The sequence below is a fragment of the Martes martes genome (genome assembly GCF_963455335.1).
Source record: "Martes martes genome assembly, chromosome: 10".
Classification (NCBI taxonomy): Eukaryota; Metazoa; Chordata; class Mammalia; order Carnivora; family Mustelidae; genus Martes; species Martes martes.
Genome location: NC_137898.1, coordinates 101,437,265 through 101,455,729, shown reverse-complemented (window position 1 = coordinate 101,455,729; position 18,465 = coordinate 101,437,265). Strand labels below are relative to the sequence as shown.

The following is an 18,465-nucleotide window of genomic DNA, read 5'->3' as shown; positions in this document are numbered from 1 at the left end:
GATGCTATATTCTTCTCACCATGTCTATAATATTGTGGGCCAGCAGGATATCTTGCAGAATTCAGAGGTGATCAGTTTCTCTGGGCCAGCTTGAAGAGTAATAAAGCCTTGATATAAAATGACGTATTGTTGGTCCCGATAGCTAATAGCAAATGATTTGTCCTTACTATGAGGTTGGTGGGGGAAGCATCAATACATCAGTAGATGTGACAGAGGACTTTTTCTCAGCGAAGACACACATATCTGAACAGCAGCTGCAGTGGAAGTCATCACCTGGGTAAATTTATGATAATCCACTATCATTCTCTATAATCCATTTGTTTTCTGCACAAACACGTGTGTGTTGAATGAAGGTAAGAACCAATGTTTCCTTTCATCTTTCAAGTCTGTCAGTGGCACCAATCTCTGCAATCTCTTCTCTGCTCTTTAGATGGAAAGGCTGAGGTCACGTCCACCTACGTTTTTCATACACAATGTACTGTGGTAAAAGAACAGTTTACAACTTTGCTGTAGCTTAGTCTTGAAAACAGATTAATAATCCCTTCAAGTTTTTCAAAATTGTTGTGGCATTGCAATCCATGAACATGGCACCTCTCAATTTCTTTCATCAGTGTTATTTTGCAGCTTTAAATGTTGTGTACATCTTGTTAGTTACACCTATTTCTTTTGGGGTTACAGCAAAGGGGCTGTGTTTAAAGTGTCTGAATTTCTCACTTGGGTCTTTTGATTTCTTTCATCAATATTTTGTTGTACTTAGCACACAAATTCTGTTTGTATTCTGAGAGTTATTCCTAAGTAAACTTTGTGGGCATGTTCAGTTTACTGAAACATCTGAACAGTTCTGGGAGGTGATTACTTACAACCCACTTCCATGTATCACAACTAACATCTCCCCAAATGATTATCTTGGTTTGCTGTTGAGGCGATGAAAACTGAAAAAGTGAAACGAGGACAGCAGGACATTATCTACAGAGAATGAGGTTGCACTGAGATGAGCCATCTCAGATTTTACTCAACTGGGCTTATAGGTGTAGTGTTGAGAATGTTCTATTGTCTTACCACGTGAATTGCTTTAGTAAAATATTCTCAAATGCAAGGATTCCTAAATAGCACAGCCTGCTAAGGACATACTACACACACATTTGGAGTTCCAGTGGGCTTTTATTGAGATAAATTAACAAAAACCAAGATTTTATCAACCATTTTTTCTGAACCTTATAAACTCAGAAGACTCTGGTCCATATGTGTACACACAACATAACACATCCCAACAAAAACAGAGTCCCACTGGAACATTTGCCAATTAACAGAAAGCCAATTTTCCCTTTCCCCAAATGTTTTCAAAAATTTGAGTCCCCACTGTTCACTTCTCAGTGGAACTAGTCCCTTGTGGCTAGGGACATTGGAATTCTATCCCATTTTTACTCAACAAAAATACTTTTTTTTTTTTTTTAAAGTTTTAGGTTGTTTCAAAAAAGGGAAGTGACTTTGTTTTCTCCAGGCACCCCTCCCCCACAACCACTGGTTAAAATACAGTAGCCTGTATCTTAATAACCCAGCCCTACCCCCTCCCTTGCCCTGCCCAGTATTGTCTACTGGAGAATTTAAACACACTTCTGCTGTAATCTGTCAGCTATGGAGGGGCAAAGTCCAGGTGCCAGGCTAGCTCCCTCTAATCTCATGAACTGTTACGGCCTTTGGACACTTAACTCTTTACCCCAAAGATGAGTTTTTAGGATCAGATATTTTCTTTGGGAGTTTTAAAAAACTATCTTTAAGGATATAAAGTAGAACTACAAGCTCACCAAAGTCCACTTAATTTCACCAAAAAGTTGACTTCAGCTCCCATGAAGCCAAAAATTTTGCTTGACAAAGGTATTTTGTCAGAAAATGATTCCACGGTAACAATTTTTTAGATAGAACGTTGAAAAGAGTAGCAAATTAAAACAACATGGCTTAATTCCCAAAAAATTATTTCATTTTGTTACTCATCTATAAGGTCAGGAGTGTGGCTAAAGGCCATTTTTGATGAAGTTATGAGCTTCCAAAGTGTTTCTAAATCCTTAGTGCAGACACCCTCCCTTTTGGGGCATAGTAACCTCCCTCCCACCCCTATTTAAAAAAAAAAAAAAAAAGAAAAAGAAAAAAAAAACAAAACAAAAAACCAAGTGATCAGAATGAGATGTTTTGATTCCAACAAATGTACACTCAAGGCTTTGTGCTGAGTTATCTGTTCTAACCCAAGCAGGATGGTATCAAACACAAAGCACACAGCAAAGGAAAGATGCTCCCATCTCATTCTGAAAACAAATTCTGATAACCAATTGCCTCCCCCCCCCCCCAGCCACTGGGGCCCACCCATATTATTAAGCTGGGACCAACTGGAAGATAATTGAGAGATATATTCAGATTTGCTTCTCTCTTACTTCTTCCCATGGAAGATCATTTCAGAGTAAGTTTATTCTATTCCCAAGGGAAGGCCAAGAAAGTTTCTCCACTGGAATGTATGGGAAGATAAAAACGAAACATAGGCCCAGAGGCAGCAAGGTGTGTAACAGTCCATAACCCATTACACAACTACAACCACAGGCAAAACCAGGAGTTGGACATAATTTAAATATTAAAAATAGGGAACAGTTTCATCCAAATGAACCACTGGAAAAAATATTACCATTACTTAAAACAGATACCCAATAGTGGAAATAACACAAAAACAATTTCCAAACAATGCTCCTTATAGTGATGGGGATTTAAAAAAAAAAAAAAGAAAGAAAAAAAAAAAGGAAAAAAAAAAAGGAAAAAAAAAGAAAGAAAGAAAGACTAGGCTTTGACCTAGTCCTTAGAGCATCTTTCCATTTAACAATTCCTTTTCAAGAGTCAAGCACCAAAACTGGACAGCTGCCTCTACAGGACTGTGTCCAATAGTGGTGTCCCAGATAGTTTAAGTGCCACTCCTCATCAGAGGCTGTACTTCAGTAATACTTTCAATTAAGTCTGTGCTTTAAGAGGGACCCACAGGCATGTGGCACCAGGCACAGTCTGAGGATGGCAAAGAAGACTGTGCGGTTTGTTTTGTCACCCACACACTCTAGCGAGATATCAAATTGCATTTACAAGCCTTTCTTTTCTTCTATAATGAATGATCCCTCTTATCTCGCCAGAGGTGGGAGAGAAGGAGAGAGCTGCATCAGTACAAGGGGCAAGATTTTTTTGGTCAAAAGTTGATGCCTTCTAAATTCCCTCCCCCCACCCCTCCCTGGAAAAAAGTTATTCCTTAATTAGGGCTTGTATTTAGTAACCAACATCGGCTGGGTAGAACATAGCTTGGATACCAAATAAATGAGCTTCTTCTTTTTTTGGGTTTGTACTGTGCAGCTCTTGCTACAGTTTTTTTAAGGAGTTAGGGCTATGTCTGATCAGGAGGCATCTGCAGGATTTTGATCCTAAGGAGTTTTGGGTGAGTCACAAATAGTTTCGCTTAGAACTAGGCAAGAGTCAAAAAAGCAAACTTTGAATAATTGATTTCTTTATCCAGATGAGTTAAGCATGAAAGCATATGCAGGACTTATCTTGTAATATTTTAGGGTTTTAAAAAATGGAATATGGAAATCAAATTTTTTTAATTTTATTTTTTGCTTTTTTTTTTTAAACCCTAGATGCCTCCTGATTGACCTAGTACACTGGGTTAAAAGGGAATTAAAAACATTTAAAAAAAAAGTTCACTGGTTTTGATTCATCTCACTCCTTTTGCCTGGAGATCAGGCCAAACATCAAGCATGTTGGGAGGGGCACAATTTAAAGCAACACCATTGACTGTAAAAGCATTTGCCAGCAATTTACAATGCAAAATGACAGATAATTCTTGTCACAAAGCAAAAGGATGGCAAGCAGCTTTCTGTAGCATGAAAGTTAACAGCTCTCAGGAGTTGCCCATTCCTGCAAGTTTATGTATCAAGGTGGGCAGAGGGCAACACAGAGTACAGGAAGTGATCCACAGAAAGTAAGCTCCAGAACTGCTAACATTACCAAAGCTGGTACTGGCTAATATTCTGAAATGCAAAATCCATGCTTTGTACATATACTGCTCAGACACTGCCACTCAATTGAATTCCACACTGCAAGGGAGATTAATCATTGTCCCCTTTTGCTGAGCTCAAAAAGTTCCTCAAACTTTTTTTAAAAGGGGAGAAAGAAGCAAATCAGAGAGCTCCTCAAAAATAACATCTTGAGTCATAGGTTTTTGAAGTTTCCTTGCTCTCTCTGGCAGGTGTTCTCCAAAGCTATTAGATGATACAGTGTGGCAGCAACAGTGAATCCCAGACTTCTGGGTCCCTCTTCTAACACAGGGTCACCACAGAGGTCTGCACTCTACACGAAGAGGCCAAAGTACTTTTTAGAATTTAGTGTTGCGGAAAACTGAGCCCCTCTCATCTTTAGCTGCTCCCATAATCATTCTAATCCCCTTAATCCCAGCAACCTTCATCCAAAAAAAAAATATATATATATGTATATATATATATATGAACCCAGAAAAAAACTTATTTACAAAGTTTATACAAGTATACACACCCAATTTTCTATGGGACGCGCTTTGCCACAGAGGAAAGAGGGTCAGGCTCCGACACGTCTACACATCAAGTGCCATAACTGCTAATGGAAGCATATGTAAACCAGTCTTTAGTGTTCTGCTATAGAGCACAAAGGCTTGTCATATGGCTCCTGCAATGATAGACTGCTCTTTCCTTTGGGAGCGATGATGTTGTAATCTACTCAGCCCAGAAGAAATTTTTACTTGGGATTGTTTTTTTTTTTTTAAATACATGTATTTACAGTGCGGATGAACTGCAGTTGCATATCAACTCCTCCACATAAAGAAAAAGAGAATGGTGTTTAACAGTACTAATACGTGTCATCTTCCAGCCCTGGGCTTGAGTATTGGGTAAAAAGGGAAGAGAGAGACTTCAACTTGAAACCAAAATGAAAAGACAAAGGAGTTAAAAAGATAGATAAAAAAAAGAAAAAAGGAAAGAATTACTATTGTGGACTCCTTGGGCTGTGTCTAAAAGATGATATTCTGAATGGTCTCATAGCATAAGGCACTTCGCACAAATAAGTAATAAGCTCTTCAGGCTTAAAAAACGGATGAGTAATAAGGGAGAAGTTGAAATGCACTCAAGAGTCAGCTGTTGGAGAATTTTGAAATTGTAGACAAGCTTGTGTGTTCATCAAGATTCTTCTCTTTTTAGGGTTTCTCCCCTTCTCTTCTTTATCCTCCTTCCTTGTCCCCCTTCCCCAGAAAACATTTTTTTAAAAACCAGCGGTTAGTGCAACTAATGTTCAGTCAGCACACAGTGCAAACAAGTGGAACAAAAAAGGTAAATTCCTTCTTTTCAGCTTTTTCTCTTCACCAGTTAAAAAAAGAAAAAAAATGTCTGAGCTCTTTTAAGTCTTCATAGTTCCAAAATAAAAAGAAGATGAAAAACCCACAAAGAGAAGAGCATCCCCCCCAAACGATGTGTCACAGATCCAAACGAGCCTTCTGTAGTTTGTCAAAGCCTAAAGAAAGAAGAAACCTAAAATTAACTTTTGTGAAAACAATATGAACCGGGATACCTAGGTTTTCACAACTCCAATCCAAATGCTCTCTCTGTAGTGGCTTCGACTGAGCCTCTGCCTGCCGTAGAATCCATTTAGGATTAAGGGATTTCTGCTAGTCATTCCAGAGATAGAATGAGAGCCTGAAAGTTCGGATATCCAAAACAATTAAATTTAAAAAAAAGATTTTTTTTTAACTTCCATAAACTCGACAGCTTGCCAGGATACGAGCAAACACTGGCTACTTTTATGTTTGAGGGTTTTGCTTGACATTTTGGGGAGCGGGGGGAGAAAGAAACTAAAATGAAAAGAGTAACAGAATCTTAAAGAGTAACAGGTAAATGGGGTGCCTGGTGGCTTAATCGGTTGATCATCTGACTTAGGTAGGCGCAAGTCAAGCTCCTAGGATATTAGGGTCCCCGCCCGGCAGGGAGTCTGCTTCTCCCTCTTCCTCTGCCCCTGCCTGTGCTTTGTCTCTGTCTCTCTCTCTCAAATAAATAAAATCTTAAAAAAAAAAAAAAAAAAAGTAACAGGTAAAATGCTCATTGCTAATTTGGAAACTACCTTCTCTCAAATAAACAAAGTTTCATTTTCCTTAGAAAAAACTGCAAAAACAGCCTGTATTCAGTTCTGCTGAGCCTTCTTTTGAGCATTATTACCAGAGTCCAACAGTCACCAAACAATAAAAGATAAGGATGGTGCAGGAAACAAGAGTGGGCATTTAAAAAAAGACATCCTCACAACCTGATTAAACATTTGGCAAGGAGGCACTGCAGATAATTAACCTGATTAAGACGCCCAGCAGAAATTAAGAGTGATGCTAAAAACAGAGAAATGACTGAGGGATAAAGGAAAACACAAAAAATATTTTCATATTCAGATTGCTGAAAAAGATTCTTCTTTGCTTTCATTGTTTTGGGAAGCCTGGATTTGTCTTAAGTACTGCTCACATATCACATTATACAAGAAAACTGCATTCAAGAGCAGCATATAGGGGCGCCTGGGTAGCTCAGATGGTGAAGCATCTGCCTTCAGCTCAGGTCATGATGCCAGGGTCCAGGGATCTGGCCCTGCATCCAGCTTGTTTCTCCCTCTCTCTCTGCTTGTGCTCTGTCCCTCTCTCTGTCAAATAAATACATCAACCTCCCCCCTCCCCCAAAACAAAACAAACAACAAACAAACAAACAAAAAAGCAGCATTTATGAATGCTCTAATGGGACCACAACTTCATAGAAGCAATACATCCAGCTTATGGTCATTTATGCCAACAGGTGTTCTACCCTATCACTCCTATTAAATTTCCTCCAGGAAAGAGGGTCTTAATTTAAACACTATGCTCACTTAGCTGTTTTGTCAGGTACGCACATGCTTGTTAAGGTTTCTCGTCTTCTACAGGCTCGCTGTGGTATTCTGCCACATAAAGGCTCTTGTCAATGTTGCTTGGGATCGGTTTAATTTCTGTTCCCAGCTGCTCCTCAATACTTTTCAGGTTGAAGCGATCATCATATGTGATCAAGTTGATGGCTAAGCCAAGATGACCAAAGCGACCTAAAAATGAAGAACATTTTTTAATTAATAAAAAAATGAGTTAAATAGGAGAGCTGATGTGCACGTACAAGTCTATTAGTGGCAAAACCATACAGGACTGATGTTTTTGTTCAGTGCCATTCTGAGTTTATAAAACCGCTTCTTATGATAAGGACTCCTCATACACACATTACAACTTCAGGTTTCATAGCCCATAGTAGTATACTATTACTCCTTTTTCAAATGACAAAACAGATACTTATTTGTGTCAAAAGTTGCCAAAATATGTACTCTAAATAGTAGTTACAGACTGCACCACCTAATGAGAAAAGGATCTCACTTGTGAATTTTCTATCAATTTAAGCATACAGTAGTTATTTTTTCTTAAATGCTCTAGAAGAACTGGGTATTGGTCTTTTTTTTCCTTTTAAGATTTTATTTATTTGAGAGAGACAGAAAGCATGAGAAGTGGAGGGTCAGGGGGAGAAGCAGACTCCCTGCTGAGCAGGGAGCCCGATGCAAAACTTGATCCCGGGACTCCAGGATCATGACTTGAGCCAAAGGCAGTCCCTTAACCAACTGAGCCACCCAGGGGCCCCTAGAAATCAGTCTTAAAAGAACATCCCCCCCACCCAAGGGCATCTTCCTTTTCCTCACCTGATCTTCCAATACGATGGAGATAGGTCTCTGCCAGCTTTGGGAAGTCAAAGTTTATTACCACATTCACAGCTTGTATATCAATACCTCGGGTAAACAAATCTTAAAAGAGAAAAAAAGAACCTCTATTATATCTTCCAATTTAAGCATGTTTCTTGGCACCATAATACTCTTTAACATGTATTTCTAGGCGCAACCTAAGTTTTAGTCACTTCACTCAGTAATTCAAATGCACTTGCAAATTACTAGCATTACCTTTCATGAACATTATCATAAACAACTTTCTGCCAGCAAGTTACCTTTCCCAGTCCCATAAAGTTTTTAAAAATGGCTAAAGTAACTGCAAATCCAAGAGGTCAGAATGACTAGTATAAACTCCTAAGTCTCAGAAGTAATTGTCTTTTCATATATCTTTTGGTATGTAATCCAAGATTAAAATAGATTGAAAACTTCGTTGTGTAACCAAGAATACCTCAAAAAGAAGATGTAATCCACTCATAGTAATTATTTGTACTTTTTTAATTCATTCATTTCATCCTACTAAGTGATTTTTAAGACTGAGGCAAGCGCAAGGCCACCCTTTCTCTTTTCTAGTCCCCACAATAACTATGCTAATTTAGGCTCTGAAAACTACAAGTAAAGATGATTACAACAGATTAACAGCTAGGTTTCAAGGCTTCTATCAGCTCCATACTCCAAAATAATCCATTATGGTGACCAGTTATTTCTAAAATACTGCTTTCAATGTATAACTCATTCCTTTAAATTGCCTCTGGATAAAATTTAAATTGATATACAAGGTCCTCCACTCTAAACTCTGGTCCTATCACAGTTCTTGAACACATCTCTTCCTCAAACCTTCCTCTCCATGAAATTCACCTACTTACCGTTCCTTAAACATATCTTCTTGAAGCCCTCAATGGATTATATTTATGTCAGTTCCCTAACTTAAAACTCCTTCCTTCTTCAAGTCTAAAATGTATCTAGTTTACAGAGTGAGTTACAATTCCATCTCTTCTCAGATCATCATAGCCAGTTAATTTCCCGTCCTATGAAAATTTAGGATTACTTGCTACACATACCTCACATTTGCAAATTAGTATTACTCCCTTGTAGATCCAGCCTAAAGCCTGTAAATTAAGTTTTACTGCCACAGGACCATGCCCATTTGCTCATGTACTGTTTAAGGGTGCTTTTGAGATGGAATGGCAGAGTTGAATAACTTGTAACAGAGACCAAATGGTATACAGAGCCTAAGATTTCTATGATCTGGCACTTTAAAGAAAACAGTTGCAAAGCCTGTCTTCTTAATGTTATCTTTTTTATCTGATTAAACTACCAATGATATTTCACATGTACTTATTTAATGACATACTAAATACCATTCTGTTTGCACATTCTGAATTTGCTTAATTGAACATTTCACTGATGAACTAGTTCCTCTTCTAGAGGCTCCCTAAGTGCAGGGAATGTGTATTTAAAAATCTTTAATTGTGTTAAAATATATATAACATAGGGGCGCCTGGGTGGCTCAGTGGGTTAAAGCCTCTGCCTTCGGCTCAGGTCATGATCCCAGGGTCCTGGGATCGAGCCCCGCATCGGGCTCTCTGCTCCGCAGAGAGCCTGCTTCCTCCTCTCTCTCTGCCTGCCTCTCTGCCTACTTGTGATCTCAGTCTGTCAAATAAATAAAATCTTTAAAAAAAAATATATATATATATATATGTAACATAAATCTAAGTAGTAGCTGTATTTTTTTTTTTTTTTAGCATCAAGCTACCTGGCACAGAGTAAATAAATATTGAGTATCAAAAACTATTTTCAAATGAATAAACTAAAAGAGATTTTTGTGCAGAGTTCACTTTAAGGCATTCCCATTTTACAAATAAAAAAAGGCATAAAAGAAAAGTATGATTTGTCCAAGGTCATATGATTACAAGTTAAAAGGGTGGGACTTGAACTCCAATTTAAAATTCTAGGAGTCTAGTATCCTTTCCACCAAATCAGGTATTTTATATTTGAATACTTAATACAAAGGTTACAAGTGCTGTATTAATTCACAGCTGTAATAAGTGTCCTTTTAGATATAAAAAGCAGAGAAACAAGATAAACTGGAAACACTCAGAATATCAGACAGCCCTGTTTTTTTTTTTATTTTAAGATTTTATTAATTTTTTTGACAGCCAGAGATCACAAGTAGGCAGAGAGAGAGAGGGGGAAGTAGGCTTCTGGCCAAGCAGAGAGCCCGATGCAGGGCTCGATCCCAGGACTCTGGGATCGTGACCTGAGCTGAAGGCAGAGGCTTTAACCCACTGAGCCACCCAGGCGCCCCTCCTGTTTTGGTTCTTGTATATTAGCGAATTCAGTATTCTGCTAGTATAAATTTGAAGTTTATTTCTATAGCAGTGTTCTTAAAAATCCAAATTGTGTAATCTAAAATTTTGATCTGGGTGCTAGTAATACGGGTATGTACACTGAATACCCTTATAATTACTGTATTTCTGTGTATACATCAACTAAAAAAAAAAAAATCCAGACTCTTCTCTCTACCCAGAAGCTAGCTGAGATGATTAATCTCATACCAATACTAAGACTGTATTTCCAGTGTAGAGATGGGAGGATACTCAATCCATTTGCTCTGTCTGATCTGACTGTCCACCTGCCTCCCCAATTTGTTCTTCATGTACTGAAATACACCAAAATACAGACTAGTCTGTTTCTGGCAAAAAATTTAAAAGACCACAGTAATTAACTTCCAAAATGTAGTTTTTTTTAATGTAATTTATTTTGCACATGGTACATATAACTCATTCCCGTATTCAGAAAACACACAAATTCCAAAACTAGCTTAAAAGACAAAGATGAGGTATGAGTGCCAGTAAGTATTCTGCAGTTTCAGATACAGACACTAGTTTCAGGAATTAACTATAGCTCATTCTCAACTTCAGAAATTCCAGAAATGGCATAAGGGTGAGCTGAACTCTTGTCACAGATTCTGTTGGGAGATATGGACAGAGAGAAAGCAGAGGTGAACCAGGAAAAAACAATGTATAAAGGAAATACTTACCAGTGCAAACAAGATTGCGGCATAAGCCATTTCGGAAATCATGAAATACACGATTTCGATGTTCCTAGGAACAAAGCAATGCATCTGATTTGTTTAAAAACTCATACACACAGCCCTAAATTTCTCATCACTAATTTCTGTTATCCAAAGTTTTGTATACCCCAAATTTACACAAATGAGAGACGAACAAATTCAATACCCCTAAGTTAAAAACAGAAGGTAAAAAAAGTTAATCATAAATTAGTCTCCCATGGGAATTAATAAACAACTAAAATATCTACTGGGGCGCCTGGGTGGCTCAGTCAGTTAAGCGTCTACCTTCAGCTTAGGTCAAGATCCTGGGGTCCTGGGATAGAGCCCCACATCAGGCTCCCTGCTCAGTGGGGAGCCTGCTTCTCCCTCTCCCCACTGCTCCTGCTCTCTAATAAGTAAGATCCTAAAACAAAACAAAAACACCTACCCATATCTTTATTTAGCATTTATTTAAACTGTTAAGGATATTTTTATCCTTTTTGCTGAAGTGAATTTTAATTAAAGTGACAACTCTCACCAACTTTTTGTATATCCATTTTTAAAATATTTCAAACAGAAGATGACAGAAGTTTGCCTTGACCAAAACACTATTTATTTTACTTACTGTATGCAAAAACAAAAATTTATTTTCCTTTTTTTAAAATTTGAGAGCGAGGGAGCATGCAGGGCAAGCAGAGGGAAAGAATCTCAAGCAAACTCCCCACCAAGCATGGGGCTCGATGTCACCATCCTGAGATCATGACTGAGCCAGAATCAAGAGTCAGATGCTTAACTGGCTAAACCATCCAGGTGCCTCAAAAATGTACTTTTCAATTAAAAAAAATGAGAACACATGCATAATGATTCTAGCACAAGTGACAAATCTAGACTCTGACAAACTGGTCTTTCCTTTCAAAGCAATGTTCGTCCATTCTGAGATAGTCTACAGCTTAACACATTAATTTCCTGTAACAATTTCTAATATTAGGGTCTACATGGTGGTATCTGATCCATTATCAAGCTCCTTTGAAAACCAAAGCTGAGTTAACTCAAATTCTTAATCTGTCTACAGAAACCGTTTTCACAAAATTTCAATGTTTAACTACCGCACACAATACAAATGCTTTTATAGTTTTGAATTTATTTCAATTGCTAAATCAAGTTCTGAAATCTAGGGAGATTGCATCCTAAAGGCAAATAAAGAAAAAAAGGGCTGAAGAGGTACATAAATTGAAAATCTAGAGGAATGTTGTCCAATAGAACCTCCTGCATAACAGAAATGTTCTGTATCTGTACTTTCCAAAACCACAACTGCTAGTCACATGTAACAGGGCACTTAAAATGTGATTAGTGTGGCAGAGGAACTAAATTTTAAATTTTATTTAATTTTAACTCACATTGCCACATGAAACCAGTGGTTACTGTATTAAACAGTGCAAAACTACATTACTAGGGAAAAGGAATAAAATCTTGTATTTCTATTATGCTTGACAAAATACTCACATTTATGAATTATCTCAATCTTCCTAACAACCTTATGAGCTAGAACTATGTTAATACCTATTTTATAGTTAGAAAACTGAACCAGTGGTTAAAATGAAAGGTCCTTTGCCTACTAAGGAATAATTTATTCTTAAACTTAGGGCATATGGAGGATCATTAAAACAAAACAAAAATCCAAGAAATACTTAGAGAAAGATTTTTTAAATCCACACACGGAGTTCTAGTTTTAGACTCACCTGCCTCATTTTAGCATGGATATAGAAGCAAGAATAACCCAGTTGAGAAATCTTCTTGGCTAGCAATTCAACTCGCTGAGAGGAGTTACAGAAAATGATCGACTGGTTTATCTGAAGCTGAGCATGGCGGGGGGGTGGGGGTATAAGAAAGAAAAACAAAAACCTTCATCTACTTTGCCAAATCTTGAGAGTATTGACTGACAAATGCTAAAAAATATGATCTTAGAATCTCATAATACAAGAGAGATGCAAAATATCGTAAAATGTAAATACCATAAATATTTACTTAACAGTTGCAGGTAAGTTATAAATTTTATTGTAGAAGAGTATGCATATTAAGAGCCACGTAATTGCCAACATAACTGAAACATTCAATTCTCATTATCTGCAGTAATTCTGTTCTATAAAGTTCCTACAGACACTGAAAACGTGACTGTAGAACCACTGCTCCTAGAGAGATACAGGGAAAAGTTCCTGAGAGCCTCTAGTCACAACTTTTTCATCAACTGATCAACAGATAACCTTGTTTTATGTGTGTTACTGTTCAAAGCACCTTATTTACTTGTGGCGAACAACACTGTTAACTCCTATCTATATAAAGTTTATCTTAAACACATTTTCTCTGCAAACCAATCTTCTTGTGCTTAGTAGCAATGAACAGCACTAAGCTTTGGAGCCATTTTAAACCATGAAATAAACCAAAAAACAAAACAAAACAAAACCACACACACAGAGAAATGCAAAAAATGTGGCACAGACTGTGAGAAAGACATTTGTTTATGAGAGCTGAAACAAGAAGGCAGGGTGTCACTTTGTTCAATCTCAGCTGGGAATATGCACAACAGCTGGTATTTCCCATAGTGTTACTAATATCCACAAAGGACTTCAAAAGCACACGAGTATTGATTGTAGGATTACAAATTTTGGCATGTAGCTGAATTCGCAAATACAGAATATGCAAATAATGAGGACTGACTATACTTAAGGTCTAAGTATTTTAGAATTTAATTAAAAATGTCTTTGATGTCTATCATACAATACCAACTTTAGATCAACAACCAAAACTACCTTTTAGGAAAAGCTATGGACTATTTTTACACTGAAAACGGTGGGAAAACAGACACAACTGTTTTTTGGGGGTTAAGTAATGGGTAATATTCAGCAACTGAAGCCTGCTACTTACCCTGGAGAAAAGTGTGTTGAGGCAGTGTACTTTTTGGCGCTCAGTTACATAGGCGTAGTACTGGGTTACTCCCTTCAAAGTTAGTTCCTCCATCAGGTTAATCTCATAGGGTTTCTGCAAATGGGAATTCTGGAAAAAAGAAGAGTCACATAATTTTAAAAAAGCAGAACATAGGGCGCCTGGGTGGCTCAGTTGGTTGGACGACTGCCTTCAGCTCAGGTCATGATCCTGGAGTCCTGGGATCGAGTCCCACATCGGGCTCCCTGTTCGTCGGGGAGTCTGCTTCTCCCACTGACCTCTCTCCTCTCATGCTCTCTCTCTCTCTCAAATAAATAAGATAAAATCTTAAAAAAAAAAAAAAAAAAAGCAGAACATATCTTTTTAAACTTGAAATAAATCCCCCAACATTTCTGATCAACTTGTGCTTAAAAGGCATGCAGTTTTCTTCAGAGTATAAGTAATCCATGACAGTAAAAATATGTTACCATATAATAGAAAATCTAACATTCAGATATGTAGCTAAATTCCTATTTTGTACTTTGTATACATGATTACATTGTAATAAAAATTTATTCAGGATCAATGGCTGTCAGCCAGACACCAAACGCTAAGTGAATACAGAATTTAATCAAATTACTGTTTTTAAAAAATTAATTTATGCAAAACTAACCTTAATTCAACAGCTGGCAGGAAAGCCAAAAACCTGAAATAATCAGCATAAACTGATAATAAGATGTTATTATGAATAAAGGTATACTCATGGGCAAGAGAACAGCACTGCTTCCCAGTACAGGTTTATACTCACCATGAATTTCTGTACACTAAGAGGGAAAGTAGCGGAATATAATAATATCTGTCTGTTTTTAGGTAGCGTGAGAATAATATCCTCCATTATCTGCACAAAATCCTGTGACAGCAACTTATCTGCCTGCAGTACAAAGGAAAGACAATTTCAAAAACAATTAGTGTCCAAGGTCTTCAGTTAATAAGGCATTATGCCACAGGAGCATTCATGGAATATTCCTGGTTGTGAATAGTACTCTAGGACACTCCCTACTCCAAAGGCACCCAGACACATTTGCAGTGATTCAGAAGAGGGAAAAACCATTAATACCATATTCTAGGGGAAAGAGAAAACTCTAGACAGATAAAATCCTTGTTCCCCTAACAAAATTTTAATGTGATTTCCATTGAGAGGCAGTACTTGGCTGAGAGTACAATCTAGAGTCAAACTACCTGGGTTGAAATCTTGTCTCCTTCACACTTATTAGCTATGTTGACAAGTTATTTAACGACCCAATACTTAAGTTTCCACAACTTTAAAGTTAGCAGTAGTAACTGCTTTATAGGATACTTACCTTACAGGGTTGTTGTGAAAAGCAAATGAAAAAACACGTACAGCACTTAGTGCTACACACAGTGACAAACAAACATTATCTCTCGTTACTCAAAGATTAAAAACCTGTCTGAATTAGACTATGATTGACCTGATCTAGTTATCTAAAACATCCGAAGAGGAAAATTACTTTATCTCAAAATATTAACACCAGTACAGTGTGTGTATAAAAACACGGGCAGATCCCCAAAATGTAGAGTACAGTAAGTTCTTAAAAGGCACTTACAACCTGATGAGATAACAAGTATACCAGAGACAAAAAACCCAAACAATACAAAGCAGGATATACTAAATGAGGGGTTAGAGACATTAGATGTTTTTTAAGATCACTGATTTTAGAAAGAGACTTAGAATGAACTTGCCTTTGAGATATTCAACAACTCCTTTCCTTAAAAAATAAAAACAAAACCTATAATCTGGCATCCCTAAGAAAAAGACACAAGGCTGAACTATTCCTACAAATGCCTACCATCTATTGCCTTTAATGGGCAAAACATGTTTTATAGTAAGCGAATTAGTTTGAATTGACAAGAATCATGCGTTTACTAGAGGTTCACAAATACAAAGAGCTTTTGCTTTTGCTTTATTCACTGGCAGTTATAAACAAAGCACAGAATAGTACTTTCCAAATGAAGAGACATTACCTCATCCAATACTATCATCTGGACATGATCAACTTTTGCTACTCCTTTCTTGATAAGATCCAGGATTCTTCCAGGGGTAGCTATCACCACGTGCACTACAAAAGATTAGAATATATATATATTCTCATTTATTTTAGCTTGGGCAAAGAGGATTCAGTAAAGGTTTATTATACATATTTTATCAGAAAATTGTAGGGGTAGGAATAATACAAACAGGCAAGGATGTGTTTTAAGATAAGAATTTTCATTTCATCTTAGGTTGGTAAGAGAATACTTGTTTGTTTCACTGCTACATGGGGCAGGCTAATAGCTTCCCAAACCATCTGCTCAAATAAGGGGGAGTACTTGTCTTAAAACTATCCCCAATGAGTAACAAAGACATACCAGGCATCTCACATACAGTTGCTTGCCTCTGAACTATAGTAATGGTCTTCAGAAGATTGTTAAAAGGATGAAATGAGATAACCATTTTAATTAAATGTGCAGTATGAAGCACATAGTAATTTACCAAATGATAATCATATATAAAATTTTAATCAAACTTTATGTATAATTTTACATAAGGGGATTTCAAGCTTGTGTTTCGTTATCTTTTTTCATTCTGTAATGTATCATGGAGAACTCAATGAAAATAAAGATAGATCACCTTCATTGCTTAACAGCTTCATGGAATTCCATTCGGACTATACCCCTGTATTTAGTCCTCTGACATTTAGGACATTCCAATTTTTCAGTACTACAAACTACACTGCAGTAACCCTGTATTTGCCTAATATTTCTTCAGGAAGAGTCTTGAAAATACACATTTATCATTTTAAAACACAATGCCAAATTGCCCTCCATAAAGATCATATCAATTTATACCCTCAAGCTGCAAGACAGCCTATTTCTTCTCAAACTTATTATTGGTTATTATTATTTTTTAGCCTTCCCAGCCGGATACAGTATCAAACTATTATTATTTACATTAAAAAATTATCAGCAAGGTTAACTATCCTTTCAATTACTATCAATTTATCTTTTTTCTCCAATGAAATGGTCATTTCCTTTATTCATTTTTCTATGGCAGTGTTTCTGGTCCTTAATTCTTTTTTTTCTTTTTTTTCCTGGTCCTTAATTCTTAACAATTTTTAGTGAAGTTCAGGAAACACCCCAGTCTGTAATTATACTTGAACAGCTAGGCCACACTGTATCAGTCATTCCCTACCTGTGTCATCAAGCCTCATTATGTCATCCCGTAAATTGGTTCCTCCTGTGGTTGCCATCACTTTGGCCCCTCCCATGTGCTTGCTGACCTGGATGCAAATTTGACTGACCTGTAGAGCAAGTTCTCTAGTGGGAACAATCACCATTGCTGGAAAAGACAAAAAAGAAACATATTTTAAGGGTGTAATAAGCTACAGAAATACTGGCCCTTGCAATCTAGACACTCAGCACATTCTAAAAAGTTGAATCATAGTAAGCCTAATTCTGAAAAGTCAAAAAAGTAAATCTCCTTTACAAAAAAAAAAGGAAGAAAGAAAAAAAGGACCTATTACAGTGTTCTAGCTTTGGACTTTTCCTGAGCAGCACAGCTTTATAAACCTGGTACTCCTTAGTTACAAACCTTTAAAGGGTTCTTTGCCTTGGCAACCATTACCTCAAAGTTTATTAATTTAATATTTCAGTAAGGGATTCACTAAACACCTGAATAAGAACTCCTGCTGCCCAGGTTCCATTTACATAACATGCATGTAGGTAAAAGGAAGATAGGAGAAATGATCAGTACAGATCAAGATCAATTTACGAAAATTTCAGAAAAAGCTTTAGAGGTCAAAATTTAAATGTTAGCTTACTCTGCATAAAACTATGGAAACTTGTTTCTTCCTACTCCTAAGCTCTTAAAACCACAAGGCTTTATAGAAGAAAAAGTTCATGAGCTCTTGTAAACATGTAGGTGCCCCAAGAAACAACTCAGTTCCACAGTTTTTAAGTAGCAAAGTCAGATAACTTTATGATTCTTGCTTTCTTATCTATAAGCCAATACCTATTTTGCCTATTTCACTGGAATACTATCAAAACTGTGTGCTATGTAAAAGCCCTCTGAAAACTAACAATCTTTTTAGAAAGCTGGGTATTTTATAAGACAACTGGGCCACAAGCCGTGAAAAGAAAAGGTAAATACTAACCACAGATTACGTAAATTCTAAAAAAAGATGGTAATATCTACCACATACCTGTAAAGTAAAACCGCCATTTTTAGTTTAAACAAACTAACCTTGTATATTGTCCTTCTTCAGGTCTAGCCGTTCAAGTAAGGGAATGAGGTAGGCACCGCTCTTGCCTGTTCCATTTTTTGCTCTAGCTAAGATATCCCTACCAGATAAAGCAATGGGAATGCTCTCCTCCTAAGAGACAAGAAAATGCAAATTACTTGTGAATAAAAACAGTACAGAAGTAAATTATTCTCTAAAATATAATGGAAGTATACCTCTTTGGTATGGCTTTCAAGTGTCCCACATTTGCATAAGAATAGGTAGAGGCCAAGTAAATTACCAGTCAAAATCACCATCATTATCAACCAATATTTATGAGAACTACTTATAGTGTATTATTAAACTTTATCCCAATGTCATAAAAACAATATGGATTTGCATGTGTGAGAATGT

General features: G+C 36.9%; 1 protein-coding gene across 3 annotated transcripts in view; it reads right to left on the bottom strand.

The window, feature by feature from the left end:
• Positions 1-4,772: 4,772 nt before the first annotated feature.
• Positions 4,773-18,465, bottom strand: part of DDX6 (DEAD-box helicase 6) — a 29,956-nt gene continuing 16,263 nt past the window's right edge. For 2 of the 3 annotated variants that reach the window (XM_080814919.1, XM_080814920.1), the window contains exons 5-14: positions 18,075-18,204; positions 17,025-17,171; positions 15,818-15,912; positions 14,583-14,705; positions 13,778-13,906; positions 12,595-12,711; positions 10,844-10,907; positions 7,780-7,881; positions 6,961-7,143; positions 4,773-5,556 (exon numbers count right to left, since the gene is read on the bottom strand). In XM_080814919.1, coding sequence (XP_080671045.1) covers positions 6,968-7,143; positions 7,780-7,881; positions 10,844-10,907; positions 12,595-12,711; positions 13,778-13,906; positions 14,583-14,705; positions 15,818-15,912; positions 17,025-17,171; positions 18,075-18,204 — 1,083 coding nt within the window. In that variant the 3' untranslated portion in view covers positions 4,773-5,556; positions 6,961-6,967. Of the gene's footprint in view, positions 5,557-6,936; positions 7,144-7,779; positions 7,882-10,843; positions 10,908-12,594; positions 12,712-13,777; positions 13,907-14,582; positions 14,706-15,817; positions 15,913-17,024; positions 17,172-18,074; positions 18,205-18,465 lie in introns of all 3 variants that reach the window. The other variant, XM_080814921.1, reaches the window with a different exon arrangement.